The following is a 17,175-nucleotide window of genomic DNA, read 5'->3' as shown; positions in this document are numbered from 1 at the left end:
ATGGTGTGTCTCTGTGTGAGCCAAGCGTACTCATCATTAACTGTGAATCATCGGAGCGGGGGGGCAGCCTCCGGCTTTCCTGGGGATTACGATGATCCTTCGGACACTGATTTCGACGATCTGATCTCCAATCTCGGTCTCGGTCCCGTGTACTCGTGCGCCCGAAAAAGATGTTGCAAAGACAAAGATGCAGATTCGTGAAAACCCATGGTTTCCTATCTCTCGTTCTTTTGTGTTCCTCGGCTGTGGCCGAGCGAGAATCATCCCGCGAGGGTAATCACTATCGGAGTCTAGATTATTGAATTTTAGTTTCGTTAATCGTTCATCTTCTTCTTGACATTCGTAGACAAAGCATGCTTTAATGGTTGAGGCGACGCTGAAGGATGGGGTTCCACGTGGGCTTCGAGTCCGCAGTGACAGATGCGAGAAGCCTCCCCGGACTGACTGTAACGAATATTCGCAACAGAGCTCAAACGCGTTTTCCTTGGTACACGGCTCTAGAGTTTCGGGTACAGAGTCTTCTGGCGTTTCGGCACTGCGTAGCCTGCGTGACAGCCTCCTTCGAGCGTTGGTGATGAATTCTACAGGCGGACAACTTCACTTTCCACGAGCTGTGTACTCAAGGTTTCTATCGCGAATGTTGCGCCGTTCCGCTCGTTTGATCTTTGTGTTCTCATCGTCGACGTAAGTCATCGTCGACGATCTCGACCACCAACGCTCTCAGGAGAATCCGTCCTCGTCTTCTTATCCATTAAATCAATTCGTCCTTTCATTCGATCATTCATGTATCCATCGATTGATTGATTGATCATCATACCCAATCCATCCATCATCATGATTATCACTTACCACTCTGGGCGAAGACGGAGAATACGTCATTCACTCGCGATACCGAGTGCGTCGGTTCGGATTTTACGCAGCGGCGACCGTGTCGTCGTGAACCATAACCGCTATTTTCATTGACATGAACTCGACTGCTCAGTTCTGGAGAATAATGTTTGATGTTGACACAATAATCGAACAATCTAGCGATTCTCGCTCTGTCTTGATTGGTCGTTAATTCAACTAAGGATGGTCGGTCGATCGATCACTTAATCTGTCGACTGACCAATCGATCAATCAATCGATAAGTGTCTCAGTCATCGATAGATCCCTTAATAAAATTATTTTGCAACATCTTTCTCGTCAATCGGGGTGGGGCCAGCGGTGCTAGTGACCTTGAGAGGGCTGCCAAACGAGAGAGCTGCATATCAGAGCTCTCTCGTCGAGATGAGTTGTGTGTTTTGTTCGGGTTGTTCTTGGCCTCGTCATAAGCCACTAATGCATGAAGCCCTCAGAGCTTGCTCGAGAGAAACAATCTCTGCCGAACTGCTATGCGTTGGAACCATCCATTGAGGGATATTTCTGCGCGGCGTCAGTATCGGCTGGAGAATTTTCCCCGATCGAAGACATATGCGTTCCATGTTTCGGTTTTCGACTGAGCTTCCGGAGACAAAACGCTTCCAAAGGATTTTATTGGAGTTGAGAGTGTCAGCGTCCATTTTTCTGAGATTTCTGTTTTTAATCGATCAAAACCCCCATTTTCATTCCTCCAGCAACGGATCTCAAATACAAGAAAACGGATGAGAAGCCAGGTCAGTTGGTTTCTTCCCTGAGCGCGTAAACGAAGCACCCTCGGAATAAGATAACTGAGGGAATTGCGAAGGACGTTCGAACTTCGAAGAGCATTGGAATATTTAGGAGTGGATCATCAAGCTTAATTTTAGAAGAATAATTTAAGCCTGATGAAGGTGGATGATTGATAGAACGTATTTGGCATGCAGCGTGGAAGAAGCTCAACTACCAGATCTCCGAGGAGCCGAAGGAAGAGGAGAAGAAGGACAAGGCTGCCAACGACAAACAGCCCGATGACGGAGATCACAGTGATACGGACGATTTCAATTTTGAGCGACCGAAGTTCGATGGAGAGAAACCTAGTGTTGTTAAATACCTCAAACCAGATACAGGTTGAGTTTTTTCCCCGCTTCGACCGGGGGTCATTCCAAATCTTTTTGTCGCCCTTTTGCCAATCCGGAAACTCGGATGAGTCGCCATGAGTTCGGATGAGAGCATCAGCCAGTGGCTGGAGAAAGGCTCATTCGGACGGCGCGCGCTCATTTTCTGATCCCCGAAATTCGATTGACCGCGCTCTAAAATTCTCATTGATTCGCCTAGGCATTCCGCCGTCGATCACCGACGCGCCAGACATTGTTCGTATGACGGATCATGACTGCACACTCCGCTGGAAGCCGTCGATTCCGAAAGGTCCGCGCACTCCGGTCACGTACAGGGTCGAGATGGCCGATCATCCAGGAGGGGCCTGGAAACCCTACGCGTCGGGCATCAAGGATACCACAACCGATGTCAAGGGTTTGGTGCCCGGTCAAGACTATCAGTTCCGAGTTCTTGTGGAGAGTAAGCACGGTCTGAGCGAGCCCTCCCCTCCAGTGACCGCACACAGGAGCAAATTAGCAGAGAAGGACGACAAAGATAAGCCCGAGAAAGAGTTCAAACCAAAAGATATCGATCTCGGCCACGAATTGGACAAGGATGGCTGTGCTCCTTACTTCGTGCGCAAGGAAGAAGAAGTTATGTTCGGCATTAAGGGACGGCCAGTGAGCATCGAGTTCTGGGTCTACGGTCTCCCTCATCCCGAATGCACGTGGTACTTCAAGGACCAGAAAGTCGAGTCCGGAGGCCGCTACGAGAAAATTCAGGATCGGAACGGACAGGTCCTCCTGTGCATTAATCGCATGAGCGAAGAATGCGAGGGCATCTACACCTGCAAGGCCGTGAACGTGCACGGCGAGGCCACGAAGTCTATCAGGCTCGAACTCGCGGAGGAGCCTCATTTCACCAAGAGACTCGATTACACGACGATCATGCTCCGCCAGAGCGGTACTCTGCAGTGCCGTTGCGTCGGAAAACCCTATCCGAACATCCGTTGGTACAAGGACTGGCAACCCATCGCAACTTCCGGTCGGACGAACATCACTTGGGAGCAGCCCGATTTGTGCGTGATGAAACTGGACGACTCGATCATGAGGGACGCTGGATTGTACTCGTGCAAAGCGACTAATATCGCCGGGGATGCGACATGTTCGGCCACCGTCGTCATCGAACAAGAGGAGGAACTCTACGATCTGTCAACGTACAAAGCTCCTCGGGTGGTCAGACCCCGCACCAAACCTTTCAGAGACTATTATGATCTCGGCGAGGAACTTGGGAGGTAAGGCTATGATTGAGGAGAAGGAGTTCTAAATATTTAGAGGTCGGAGGGAATTCCTGGAAATCAAATCCCGCTGTCTCATCCTCTGTCAGTATGTTGTTTCTTTTGTTGTTTGTTTCGTTTCACTTTTTCCTGAAATCCTTGAAATTCCGCAGAGGCACTCAGGGAGTTACTTACCACGCCGTCGCTCGAGCCACCGGGAACTCGTACGCTGCGAAGGTCATGCACCACAGAGACCCTCAGTTCAAGCAGTGGATGAAAAACGAGATGGACACGATGAACCAATTGGCGCATCCGAAACTCTGTCGAATGTGGGACGCTTTCGAATCGCCGGACTCCATGTCGCTCATAATGGACCTCTGCGGAGGCGGAGAGCTACTCGGAAATATCATCAAGCGAGGAGGACTCACCGAAGGACAAGTTGCCAACTACATCCGACAAACTCTGCAGGGTCTCGACTACATGCACGCTCGCGGAATCGCCCACCTGGGACTCACGCTCGGTGACCTTCTGGTAGCTCGAGTCGACGCGGATGACATCAAAATCGGGGACTTCAGTCTCGCGACGAGAATCCACAACGATCGAAACTTCGTGCAGGAGTACGGTCATCCCGAATACGTCGCGCCCGAACTGGCGAAGAAAGAGCCCGCGACACTCGCGTCCGACATGTGGAGCGTGGGTGTCATCACCTATATTCTACTTAGCGGAGTGTCGCCATTCCTCGGAGAGCACGACCGTGAAACACTGTCGAACATCAAGGATGGAAAGATGAGTTTCCTCCCCGAAGGATTCGACGGTGTCTCCGACGATGCGCGGGACTTTGTTGCCAAGCTGATGGTGTTCGAGCCCGATGGTCGGCTGAACGTCAAAGCGGCTCTGAACCATCCGTGGCTCAAGATGGCTGACCTGCCCGACCGGGGCCCAAAGCTCGGCAATTACGAACGATTGGTGGACTACCAAGAGAAATGGAAGAAATGGTATGCCAACGCGAATTGCCGAACTTGCTTCCGTCGACGTACGTTGGAGTCTTGCTTCTATCACCCAAGCAAGATGATCTATCCTCCCGGAGAGCCCTACACGCCACCGGAAAGTCCAGCTGGCAGGGAACGCGAGCACGTCGGCCCCGGATTCAACTACGAACGTAAGAAGCGGACGTACGACACCGAGAACTTCAAAAACGAATCCAAGTGAGTTTCAGACATGTTCAGATGATGATAATAATAATCGATCAGGATGATTTGATGAAAAATGAGAATTCCGGAATGGATGACGCTTTTGAGTTTTCCACGCTCATTGGACCTTGCCCCCCAGCTACGCACAGGGTCCTGACACGTATCTCCTGCAACTGAGGGACACGGACTTCCCTCTACGTTTGAGGCAATACATGAAAGTCGGAGCTTCGCGAAGCCCCAGCCTAGCGGCCAGTCTGCGTGGCCAGCATTGGGGAGGATCTGACGTGAGTAAAACAGATGACCTTGAGAGGGACCTCACGAAAAGATGAGGAAAAGATGAGGTTCCGAATTCGGGGCTGCATAACACTCGGTCAGCACAGCCACTAATAAGTCTCTACCTTGGGACATTGTTGCAGATCTTTGCGAGAGGTCAGGAAAGAGAACACATTTACCCGCAAGTGGTGATCCGCGAGAGGCGGAAGTTCCACGACATGATGGATGAGGAGATCGATGATGAGAAAAAGGGTGGAGACGACCACAAGTCGATCCTGCTCCGTCTGAACAAAGAGGTCGGAGCGGTCGGTTACATCAAGAACCAGACCGATGCCGTACGAGACGACGCCTGGAGATTCCGGGGAGTGACTCGGGAAGAGGCGATCGGAACTCTGCCGTTCTTCAGAGAAAAAATCGACGACGCCGTCATCATGGACAACAACAACGTCAGCTTCACCGCGGTCGCTGTCGGAGCACCGCCAGCTCAGTTCACCTGGTTCAGGAACGACTGTCCACTCCTTCCTACCTCGCGCATTAGGATCGATACGGACGAAGCCGCGGGTACGTCGGTGCTCACCCTCGCTCCGGGCATGGCCTACGACGCCGGGGTATTCAAGTGCGTCGCGAGGAACGCGTCGGGAACGGCCGTCTGTCGCGCCCGACTCCGCATGGGCGATACTCCGGGAAGACCCGCCGCACCGAAAGTTGCTCAAGCGACATCGAAGCAGATGTACGTCGAGTGGAACGCACCGCGACAGGAGAATAACGCACGCACTCTCTTCTTCACGCTCGAAATGAGGAAATCATCCGACGCCGAATGGATCCGAATTCCGGATAAGATCACAAACGAGTTCTACATTGTTGAAGACCTCGAGCCCGAAACGAAGTACGAGTTCAGAGTCACGGCCACGAATTCCTTCGGCAATTCCGGCACTTCGGACGCTTCCAAAGCGGTGTCGACGGAAGCCGCGGACAGCAGCAACAAAATCAAGCTCAGCCCAACGCACAGTTACCAACAGGTGCAGGCGACCGACATTGCCGTGGGCTCGGCGCCCGTGCACGATTATTCAAGGGAGCAAAATCCCATCAATTTGAAGACTAGCGATCCCAAGGACGAGTACAATTTCTCAGCGGAACTGTCGTCCGGTCGATTCTCGGTGGTGATGTCTGCCACCTCGAAGACCAACAGTCGACTTCTCGCCGTTAAGGCTGTGAAGAACGGTAAAAGGGAGTACGATATGCTCAAGAGTCTCGTGCACAGGAACATCGTCTACCTGGAGGACGCCTTCCAGAACGGCGACGTTACCATGCTCGGTAAGTGCTTCCCGTTTCCCGAGGGGGGAACGTTCTTCTCGTTCTGTGAATTCTCGTTGTCTCGTTCTCCGGCTCTACTGTACAATAAATCAAATATGTCGATAGTAGCTATATTCACTCAGACGCTGAAGTCGTTGTGATCCTCTTGCAGTCATGGAGCGCTTGTCGATGAACATTCTCGCCTTCCTCACGCTGCGGAACACCTACACTGAGGATCAGGTTTCCCGAGTGATGAAACAGGTTCTCGATGCCCTGGAATACCTCCATTTCAAGGGCTTGGTCTTCTGCAACGTGGAGCCCGATTCCGTGTGCGTCACCGATGGCCAGTCGTGCATTGTGAAGCTCGTCGATTTTGGCTCCACTCACGCTGTGCCCAAAGGCGGCGCCCAGATAGCCATGGATACCGACCCGGAATACATGGCGCCCGAGGTCGTTAGGGGAGAACCGGTCACGTACGCTGCCGACGTCTGGAGTGCCGGAGTTCTCATGTACATTCTGTAAGCTATCCTCCGGACTTCTATTACCGCTCAATCGATTCCATATCTAGGTTGTGAATCGACCGATGAAGTGAGTGCACTCGGAACATCTCGCCTCTCGCTCAACGTCTCGACCTCAGCTCTATGCATTTCCTTGCAGTCTGTCGGGAGTTTCCCCGTTCTTGGGAGTAACTGAGGCGGAAACTAGGGAAAACGTCTCGATGGTCCGCTTCCACTTTGAATCCATCTACAAGGAATGCTCGTCTGAAGCAACGAAGCTCCTAATTCAAGTTTTCAAGAAGTGTCCCACGTAAGTTCGACAGTGCGAATCCTCTCTGACTCCGCTTCCAACGAAGGATCGATTGAGTATTCATCGCTGTATTTTTTTCGCAGGAAACGCGCCACCATTGAGGAATGCTACGAGAATCGTTGGATGCTCCCGTCTGAATACATGCTACGCAAACGCGAAGCTTGTATTTTCCCGAGCGGGAAACTCGCGCAGTTCGCCCAGACTTACGAGCGCGCCAAGCGCAACAGAGACACCGCAAGCATGCTACTAAGCAATTTCGGCCTCAACAGGTAATTTTTCATCCAGCCCTTCCTGAAGGAAGCCGGGTGCCGCCATTCTCGTGGAAATCGCTTGAGCCTGAATGGGCGAGTCGATCGCAACCTTGACGTTTGGCTTCGTCTTGCAGGATCACGAGTCCCGAAGCTTGAGCTGGCAACGTCGGATTCAATAACGGCTTCGTGCAAGCTCTGCGGAACTTCCGGAGAAAACAGCCGCTCTGAGTAAAGATAACAGAACTGTTTTTAGGTATCAGGAACAGACGTATTTTCCTTTCTCGCCATAGAGGAACAATCTTCTGCCCCTGCCGACTGCGAGTGCTTTAATTGAATCCAGTGATTGATCTTCTTGCTAAGATCGAAATCGAGTCAATCTTCGGAGGAACGTCAATCGCTTGTTAACGACTTAATCGTTCATTCTATCGTTCAACAAAATGCGTGTCAATCACGTAGTCGCGCCATTCTCGAAGCTGCTGTTACTGTTATCCTGTTTTTGTTTTCAACCTCTTACGGTTGGCAGTAGGTAGCGACGACGACGCCGACGGCTCCCAATTGTAGTCGGCTTGTAAATACGTTCGTGATCAGCAGATCGACGCCAACGACAGAAGCTGTGTCCTCTAAGAATAAAGAAATGCTCACACCGAACCACCGACTTGTCGTCGCCTTTCCGCCTTCAACAGTTTCCTTGCCTGATCGGGCCTTCCCGCGGTGCCGGTCCGTGAATCTCGGACAGAAATCCGTATTACCAGAAGCATGTATCTGGAGAATAACGACGGACACCGCATAATCGGGAGGGCACTCGGAGCTTCGAACTCGATCCATTGGTTCACACCCTGCCGCGGTTCGATTGGTGGGGTCGAGACGCAAGAAATACGAAGCAGACAGGTGGTCAACTCGGCGACTGATGGATAAGTTTGCCGCGGCAGAGACAACCCGAGAATGTCAATGATGCCCAGCCAGCGTGAGTACTCAAAGGCGAATCGTGGCGGACCGTGACGACTTAACGACTTCAGACTGTGATTGTAACGTTGACAGACAGACGGTAAGGGGGTCAAGCCAAGAAGACTCTAGCTTTCCAGACCACACATTTGTCTGAACACATTGGGGGTAGGAGCCAGGGATGAAAGAATCAAGATCGAAAAAATATTCTAAATCAAAATCATCGGACGACAAGATACGAATACGCGTGGAATCGGGAGGCAAATCGAGTGGCCATCCAAAGAATCTTGAGCCCCTCGAAACGGAGACCATCGCTCAGGAGCGATATAAGAGAAAAGTCCTCGCCTGAAGCGAACATGCCGCCACGGCGGATCTCCTGCGATTGATTCGCCTGAGTTTGGGATAGGGTCGTGTTTTCGTGACTCGTGACGAAATCTGCCTCCAACCTGGAGATCGGATGATGGTATCATTGCTTAATATTTAGCTCGCTACGGGTGGGTTTCGCTGGTTCATTCTCTCGTTTCGCCTGATGAGGGATCGATCCCTATCAAAATAGATATTTTCCCCGCTTCCATTCAGAGGTTGTTCCCTCGGCTTCAATTCCATTCCGACAGTCTCCGTTCGGAGACTCTGAGAAGATCGAGGCATTCGTGAATAATTATCGCGACTCCCTCACTTGGCCATCGGACGAGGCGACGGGCGAATCGTCGGGAGAAGTGCAACGATAAAAATAACAATAATCGCAATGACAACGACCGTCGTTCTGATTCTCTTGACTCCGTTGCCTTCACCGCTGCCGTCGCGCCCGCCGCTGCCGCCGAGCTGCTGGTGCTGCCAATGGTAGTGGTAGCGATGGTGGTATCGTTTGTGAGTTTATTATGTCCACGGCTGCGATGTCCCGGCCACTGAAGCCGTTTTGATTGGGATGTAGATGGCGCAACGCTCGCCGCTTGGGCGGTGTCTAAGCCAGCTTTCTCCGCCCGCCTCTCTAGCCAGCCTGCATCCCCGAGCGGCTCGAAGTCACATGTAGCCGAGAAGATCGTCCGTGGCTGACAGCTCCGATTTACTCTGTGTGTCGAACGCTCGGCATCTGTGGAGACAACCGGCCGGCGAGCCCACGGGCAATACCTGGAACTCAGTTTGACGATTTTGTGAAAGTTGTTCCACCAAAACAGAGGCGTGGAAAAGGACGTTGGCGACGGCGGCGGCGGCAGTTCTTTGCGGTATTTACCCTGTTTGAGTGACACTGGACGAAGTTCCACCGCCGTGAGGCGCGGCCGATTGAACACGCTGTGAAACTTGAACGATATCAAAATTCGTGTCAAAAATCGTGAACCCGTCCCCGTGCACAGGATGGAGTGCGCGGCAGATCTGGTAGAACAAAACATGGTGAGTCCTTTCCCTCATGAAATTATTTTCCGATTTCGCCCACGATGAATTAGAGGGCGAAGTCAACAGGGATGATGATCTTGTAATCGAGAGCTCGAACGGGACTCGGACCTCTGGCAAAAATCCGAGCTCACTCTCGGATCGGCGTTTCCTCAGAGCCCATTTTTGGAGTATCGAGGCGGATTCGATATATTGGGATCATCTGTTCGGATTGATCCGAGGTTCAATCGGTGTCGGTGTCCCCCGACTCCGACCACTTCCACCGAATCCTAGCCGGTGTCATAATCCATCACCGATACTTTTCGAGTCAGGTCAGGATGACTCTCCCGGGTTTCTACGATCGCAGAGACAACGATACGGGCATAAAATGATTTAGCTGATTCAGAAACGATATGAGACCGGTTGGACACAACAAGTGGTCTCTGGATCTGGTTGAGGAACACTCGAGCTATTTGTGGGATTCGAATCTTTGATCGCTGGAAGGCGGCGATCGCGGGAAATAAAAATACTGACACTCTCGGAACTGGCGAATCTTCTTCCCTCGTGACCACATCACGGACTCCACACTTTCGAGCATCGTCTGATAGATCGTGGGCTGAGCGGAACGTTTCGTTCAATCCGTGGAGCGTCGCGCTATCGATTGTTGATTGGATCGATTCCTGAAGCATTTCATTGCATCGAGCGCATTCGCAGCAACCACAACAACTTCGAGGAGTCGTTTCCCCATAAATTCTCAATTACCACAAGCACCCTCTTATGCTCGCGAAAGAGTCTCCCCGAAGGCGGAACAACCTGCAGAGGTAGAAGCGCCGATGGATTGCTCGAAGAATTGCGGTTTCTGGACGAGACCTCGAGACTGGACGAGAAATCAGAGCATAGAATAGTTCAGAATTCAAAGCCGAGGTGAACGGGATTCGTTCGTTGCCCGATTGAACTTTACGACTCAACTTCTCCAAGCCATCCACGCAGTCTGTCCGCGTGTCGGTCGGTCCGTCGCTCGCTCTCTGCCCGCCCGCTCGCTCGATCCGTTCTTCGGTATTGCCTCCAACCCTATGATACCTAGCGGGCACCTGCACTTCTAACTGTGTGTGGGCACAAGCAGAACCTTCTTCTCGCGCCGGAGACTGACCATAAAATGATCTAGAGGGAAATGAAAAGGCTTTCGCGGAGCGTTTTCGAATCATCTCCTGGGCTCGTCTTTCAGCGGTATACGCAGTATGTACTCATTGCTCGCTGGAGCCGCTCGTTAAAGTCGCCGCTCCGTCTGTTTTTTGACCGCGTACGGATTGTTGAGCTTGCGGTCCGGGGTATACGGCACCGTTTTCAGCGATCGGAACATTTATGGGCAGTCGCCGTGTTCTCGTCGGAATGGACTCTGCCAATGAATCGATGGCGGGGATTGCGTAAGATCGACTGCTACTCCGCGTGAGCTCCTCTGTCCACCGTCGACGTTCCCCGAGAAGTTTCCATCGCTGTCGAGGGAGCGTCTAAGTGGATACTCGTTGTCGAGATCAAAACTTTCATTGAGAGGGTATGAATGTATGAAAGCCTTCGGAGCAGCCGAAGGTCTTGCATCATTTCGATAGCGATGCGATATTCGCTCTTTGGAATTCGTTTGGGAAATTTCGGAGAGAAGTTCGCTATCCGGCTCGGCTTGCTAAATCTCTCTCTTTCTCTACCTTCCTGCCCGCCCGCCCGCCCGCTCGTCCATCCATCGAGCGCTCGTGGGTTTCTTTGGAGCAATTACACAATTCACAAAAGTCAATTATCTGCATGCATCGAATGATCGACGATTCTCAAAATGCCAGCCCGATATAGATCCGTAACGGAGAAGAGAGAAAAACTAGACCAGGTTCGGGCAGGAATGAGGAACGAACACCGGACAGAAGCAGACTGTATGTAATACAGAGGTCATGATCGATTCATCGATTAAAGCACGAAGAGTTCCGTTCGTTCCTTCTTTTTCTTCTTCTCCTCTCGACCCTGATGAGATTAAACCACATCACGTCTTGTTTGGAACATTCGCGCGAAATTGGACTCGATTCGCAGAAGAAATCATAGGTCTACGATCTGCGGAGGCCGTGAACGGATCGCACCGGGTTTCAGGCTTCCCTCGAGTCAGTCTGTTTGGTCGCCCGTCCGTCCGTCCCTCTGTCCGTCCACTCGCCTGTCTCTCTTCGGCTCTTCCTTCCCTCTCTCTCTCCGGCTCACTAGAATCGCGTTTTCGGATGGACCTGAATGCCGGCATCAATTTTCATCATTTTTAGGTTTAACCGCTCTACGGCGAAATATTGACGTGTCCCGCTGAATCGTTGATTTCATGCTATGGGTTCATTCTGACGACGGTGATGCTTACCTTGATCACCGTGTTCGGGAGGCTGGCGCTGTCAGAAAATATCCCATGCTCTCGACGACAGACGCGGTCGAGTTGCCGATTTCGTCACTGGAGCTCATCGCGCGCTTTGCAACATCATCTTCGAGTACCGTCGAGATTAGCCGTGGATTATCGTCCTTGCAATAATTGATCAAGATTCATTGCTCTTGATTTTGATATCAAAGCTCCGAACCGCGTCATCGCGACGCTCCGCCGCGCCGTCGAGAGCCGACGGAGGATTTCCGCTAGGCGATTACGGTGTCATTTCATCGGTGAACTCGGTTCGCCTACTACTAGTCCGCCGATAGAACGTTCGATAGTCGGCATCAGAACAACTGGCGAGCTTTCAAGGGAGGATTTCGGAGCGGACAGAGAAAAAATGAAAGAGCGGAAGCACCGCTCTCGGAACAGAGGGATGAATGGAATTTTATACCTGGTAGTCTCAAGCTGGCCACCTTGATATCCAGCCGGTTTCCCAGACGAAAAGGGAGATGCGACGTGATCTTCGGAGATCCGAGAATTCTTTGTGTGTCCTCCATGTGATAGCCATATTTCCCCATGAGATCGTCAGTTCTCATGTTTGATGATGCTTGGATGTTGGCTGGCTCGCTGGATGCTCAGAAGAGTGCTCGCCTGTCTGGAATAGTCATCGACGCCGCCGGCACAATAGCCGCCGGGGAACCAGGTGCCAGCCGAACTGCTGTCGCTCTATTTGCCGTACGACCACTCGTAATCGTTGATTTCTGAAAGAGGATCTTCTGCCCGAATCGCGGCCTACGAGAGACGGACCCGGTCTCAGTGAACGTCAAAGCGACCGACTCTGGGCCGTATTTCGTTCTGGTGCAAAGGTTGTCTCACGAGTAGGAAACTAAGACGGAGAGAAAAATGCATTCGGTTCGGTGCTGTGAGTCTCGTTTCATTTTCGAGCGAATGGCAACCAGTCGATTTCGTTGAGCAATGCCCACAAGCCATCGATGTCGCAGGTGATACCGTTCGAGGTTTCATAGTCACATCTAATCGAATCGACGGCCGTCGACAGGAAATAGATCGGCGCGCATCGCGCGGCTCGAAGCGCTCGAGACGGCATCGCTCCCTAACAAGAGAATCGAGCATGTTGTTGTATTCAAGTGAAAATTCATGATAAACCCACCGCTAATGACACGTCAATGGCTGTTATCAGATCTAGTAACGCCCACTTCGATTCCGAGGCTGGTTGGATTTAATGCAGCCTTATGATCGAAACGGACTGACTCGTTCCTCAACGGGACCCTAGCTCGGCCGAGAGGTCCGCCGCGTAACGGTCGCGTATGATCGTAAACGACGAAGACGATCATATTGTATCTGAATGTGAGCGCTCGGGAGTCGAAGTTCGAGAATCGTAAGCGGATTCGGGGGAGCGAGGAGCGAAATAAAAAAAGTAACGAAAAAAATCTGCGCCAGATGCAGTGGGTAAATGGTGATCGAGGCATCTTTTCGATCGCCGGCAATTCCCTTCGTCGAAGGTGACTACGAATGTGCATATATGTGTGGCAGTTATTATTGTTATTATTACGTGGATTTCGAATGACACCGAATCGACAGAAGTTTATCGGGACTTGGCGCAACTTCGATCAAGCGCTCTGACAACCTATGATCAGACATCACCTGTACGAATGCATGCATGCGTGCATGCATGTATGACGACCGCGAATGAAAACCCTCCTCGCCTGGTCTGATTGTCCGAAACGAGCAGCGGAGCGACCGATTCGATGACGGTCGGACGGACAGACGGACACATGGACGGTCGAATCCGCCGACCGATCGAGCAGTCTAGTAGTAGGTAGCCAAGGCATGGAGGAACCCAGCAAGTGAGAGTCGACGGAGACTCCCAGACACGAAGGAGCGTTTTTTTTTCTTCTTCTCTTTTGATTGTGGCGTATGAAATAGACTAGAAGAAGACGAAGCGTCGATGATGGTGCTGCCGCCGCCGCTGCTGCGGCTGCCGGGTAGTTCCAATCCGTCGATGAATCGTAATTATGGTCAATTTCTTTCTGATCGGCAGTTATTCGTAAGCGTTTTTGAGATTCGTAGCGGCGATAATTGCAGTAAGCTTTCGGTGGCGATGTGTTCGGGCGAACTTGTATTAGCTAAGCAGACTATTCATGATGGGTACCGAGTAGATGTTCGATGTTCCGGTGAAATTCGCGGCTGCTTCTAACCTGAGTTAGAGGGAATTCAGGACAGGAGGATCTGGAAATGAGTTCGCTCAGCTCACCGGCTCTGATTACATCGACGGTCGTCCGATCGACTCCGAGTACGATCTGGGTCGACTTGAGGTGTAGTAGTCATACGATACGGACAATCGGTCATCTGCCGATTCTCGCCCAGCTCCGAAAGGATACCCATGAGGGGATGAGCGTCTGATTCTTCTTTCTGAAGGCGGTCAAGGTGCGATGGAGGGAGCATTTCCCGGATTCGGTAGAGGATCCGAGCCACGTGTTAACATTCGGATCGGATGACAGGAACTGATGCGCACTCGGCTACCGCACTGTCGAGATGGTCCTGCGTCAAACCGTGAGCGCGTCCCGTTACTTGCGACGTCACGTCGGAGAATAGCTCTGCCGGGAAGAACTTCGCTGAAGGTTCGATCCAGGTTGCGGGCAATTTACAATCCGTGATCCGATCTTGATCTCGGAGAAATGCCAGGGGATTCTTACCCGGCCTCGGCGATGCCCGAAAGCTCGTGGTAGCTCTAGACTTCGGAAAACCGCTAGACGATCGTGTCGCACCTCTGAAGACCCGGAAATCTGGAAAAACCAGGACCCCAGCCCCCGGGAATGCGAGGGCTCGATTGAGTCGGTCGACGCTTCCGCACCGAACCGGCGCGGCGTCGCTTTACTTGCTCCTCCAAACGATCGACGATCTTACATCCGATTCCGATTCACATGATGATATCGAGAAGAATGAGGAGTCATGTACCACTGAATACGCATGTGTACCCCGACGGACGACATCTGTAACCTGTGATCAATCTGGGGCCTAATTCTCGAGAGCAGGAACGCCGCTGGAAAGACCGTATCTTGGGCAACAGCGACGGCGACGATGAGAAGCCTACAGAACCCATTCTCTCTTCTTGGGCTTCTCGATCGAATCCTTGTCGTTTTGGGGGGAAACGATGAGTTGAAATGTGAGCTCGGCGCGGATGCCGAACGAGCGAGCAGCCAAACGACCAACGAACGGCAATTAATTCTAATTTCTCTTCCTTCTCGGCTAACATACATTTCGCTTGCTCTAAGGTTAGCTCTATCTTGTAATTTCTCTATTCATCATCGGGCTTATCACATTACGCGATGCTTCATTTCCGTCTGAGTGACGAATGCCTACTCCCTAACTGGGTAACAGAATGGCTGCATGGTTAGATGGTGTTTGTCGGTGCGTCTGCATTCACGAGCCCAGTTTAAATCAAACATTACTTTTCTCCTTTTGTTAGCAAACGAACGAACGAGCGAGCGATTTGCTCGCTGAATACTCGCCGGTTATGACTTGATGTTGTCGTTGTTGTAGTAGCGCTACCGCCGGTCGTTGTTGCGATTTTCACTTTGCAGCGAGCTCGAATGAGCGCGGAGTTTGGAGCCCGGCGGAGGATTCAGCGGCGACAATCTCTCGTCGTTGTGCTCCGTGTCTTTGGTGGCGTTCGCTACACACATTCATTGAAATCGTCGTCCTAATATTTGCGGCAGTTTCAGTGGCTGGCTGGCGCTTCTGAACCCCTTCGTCGCCCCCTCCCCGTTCATTTCCTTTTCTCGCAGCCACTGCGCCGATGTGGGATTTTCTCTTTGTTCCGAAACGCATGGAATCGCGCATGTTCGTCATGAGCCGCGAGGGTAGATCGGAACGACTTCCCTAATCCAGATAATTTCACTGATTTCGGCATCCCTAGGTTTTCTCGGGGGGAAGGGGAGGGGGGGCGTTGCAGCTGACTGGGCTGAAGATGGAACTCTATCTGAAATTCGAATCGACGATCCTCACGCACCTAAAAGGCCGAAACGAGCTTCGGACGCGATAAGTAGCTCGCAACTCGTGGCTCCGCGAGATTCTTTGCAGTCCATTGACTAGGCTCGTTAGCGGTTTTGATTGCTGCTTGTCTCCCCTGACCGGCGATCGCTGTCGAAGCATCCAAAGACGCGAGCGCTCTTTGTTCTGCCGCGTGTAGAATATGGCCATGGATTTCCAGTTCCGCTTTGTCGTCGAGTTGAGTGCGTCATGCCATCGGAGTCACCGGACTTTTTATTGAGACGTTTGGGCTTCGCGAATGGCGATTTTTAAGTTTGTCTACTTACCAATGATGAACTGCTCGTCGACTACGACAAGGCGTCAGCGGCAGCAGCAGCAGCAGCAGCGGCATTATGCAGTTCTGCTTCATCTGGAACAGCCCGACGGACAGGCATCTCTGGGTACAAGCGAAATAAAAAACCAAGGGCTTCTTGGCGACGGGAGAAAGGGAGAAGATGAAGCAAAGGTGGAACACACTTTTGACAAAAAGAAAAAAAGAAAATGAGCGACAAGTTCACACTCCTCGTGCCGCCGCACTAGGCGCTCGTATCGATCGGGCTTCGGGCTCATTGGGATGAGGCGCTCTGGGAGCGCGACCTTCTCCGAGGGCGATGCGGGAACAGTTTCCTTTCGGATGGGAGTCCGTCATTCCAAGAAGGGCGGGACGGGGCCGGCGATCGGAGATAGGATTCGGTATCCTGAATCCATTGTGGTGGGAATCTGACGATTGATTGTTGTTATTCCTCGCCTTCAAAGTGGAAAAACTTCTCATGAACTTCAGCCGCGCATATCGTGAACGGTTCCCTCCACAGTCGGCTGTCTGCCCCGACTTCAATAGCTCCGGCTCTCCATTCTTTGGTTTGCAGGCATTGAGCGGATCAGTTTTCTACTTTTTTTCCTCTAGCGCAAAGTAAACAGAGCACTAACATCGACGTGACGCCAACGAATCAGGGGAAGAAGAAGTCAAAGAAACTTCGGCTGGTGAGAGGAAACAAAGCAGCGATTTTCAGCAAAAGAGATAAAAATCTATAACGATCGTTGACTTACTGAGATCTCGAAGAACTTACTAAAAAATCACCCAACGCCAAGACGGAGAGGAATGCGCGCGGGTGAGCAATGGAGTGAGTGAGTCGGCAGGATGACATTCAGTCATGTTGGATGAGCAGAAATAACAAAGAAAAACGCGCGTGGCCGATGTGAGCCGATGATCTGGAGCAGAAAAATCCAGAGAGAAACAACATCAACGTTGAACAGGTTAGCGATGCTTACCGAGAAATGGAAACTTCGCGTTGCGACGGGGAGGTGTGTTTATTTGAAGACTCACTATTAAGCCAACAGCGTATTTCGGAGCGTGCACAGTAGCAGGAGCCCGAT

The 17,175-nt window shown here is 51.7% G+C and overlaps 2 protein-coding genes across 2 annotated transcripts in view; both read left to right on the top strand.

The window, feature by feature from the left end:
• Nucleotides 1-7,542, top strand: part of Obsc (Obscurin) — a 39,942-nt gene extending 32,400 nt beyond the window's left edge. Inside the window, exons 42-51 of the mRNA XM_029113335.1 lie at nucleotides 1,596-1,634; nucleotides 1,824-2,006; nucleotides 2,215-3,268; nucleotides 3,424-4,455; nucleotides 4,580-4,724; nucleotides 4,857-6,027; nucleotides 6,179-6,524; nucleotides 6,664-6,813; nucleotides 6,897-7,082; nucleotides 7,199-7,542. Coding sequence (XP_028969168.1) covers nucleotides 1,596-1,634; nucleotides 1,824-2,006; nucleotides 2,215-3,268; nucleotides 3,424-4,455; nucleotides 4,580-4,724; nucleotides 4,857-6,027; nucleotides 6,179-6,524; nucleotides 6,664-6,813; nucleotides 6,897-7,082; nucleotides 7,199-7,220 — 4,328 coding nt within the window. The 3' untranslated portion in view covers nucleotides 7,221-7,542. The remainder of the gene's footprint in view (nucleotides 1-1,595; nucleotides 1,635-1,823; nucleotides 2,007-2,214; nucleotides 3,269-3,423; nucleotides 4,456-4,579; nucleotides 4,725-4,856; nucleotides 6,028-6,178; nucleotides 6,525-6,663; nucleotides 6,814-6,896; nucleotides 7,083-7,198) is intronic.
• Nucleotides 7,543-9,217: 1,675 nt separating this feature from the next.
• The window catches only part of LOC100909148 (AT-rich interactive domain-containing protein 3C), a 48,710-nt gene continuing 40,752 nt past the window's right edge, over nucleotides 9,218-17,175 (top strand). The window contains exon 1 of the mRNA XM_029113349.1: nucleotides 9,218-9,395. Coding sequence (XP_028969182.1) covers nucleotides 9,360-9,395 — 36 coding nt within the window. The 5' untranslated portion in view covers nucleotides 9,218-9,359. The remainder of the gene's footprint in view (nucleotides 9,396-17,175) is intronic.

Source organism: Galendromus occidentalis, unplaced genomic scaffold (genome assembly GCF_000255335.2).
Source record: "Galendromus occidentalis unplaced genomic scaffold, Mocc_1.1 scf7180000076574, whole genome shotgun sequence".
Classification (NCBI taxonomy): domain Eukaryota; kingdom Metazoa; phylum Arthropoda; class Arachnida; order Mesostigmata; family Phytoseiidae; genus Galendromus; species Galendromus occidentalis.
This window is presented reverse-complemented; position numbering and strand designations above follow the sequence as displayed.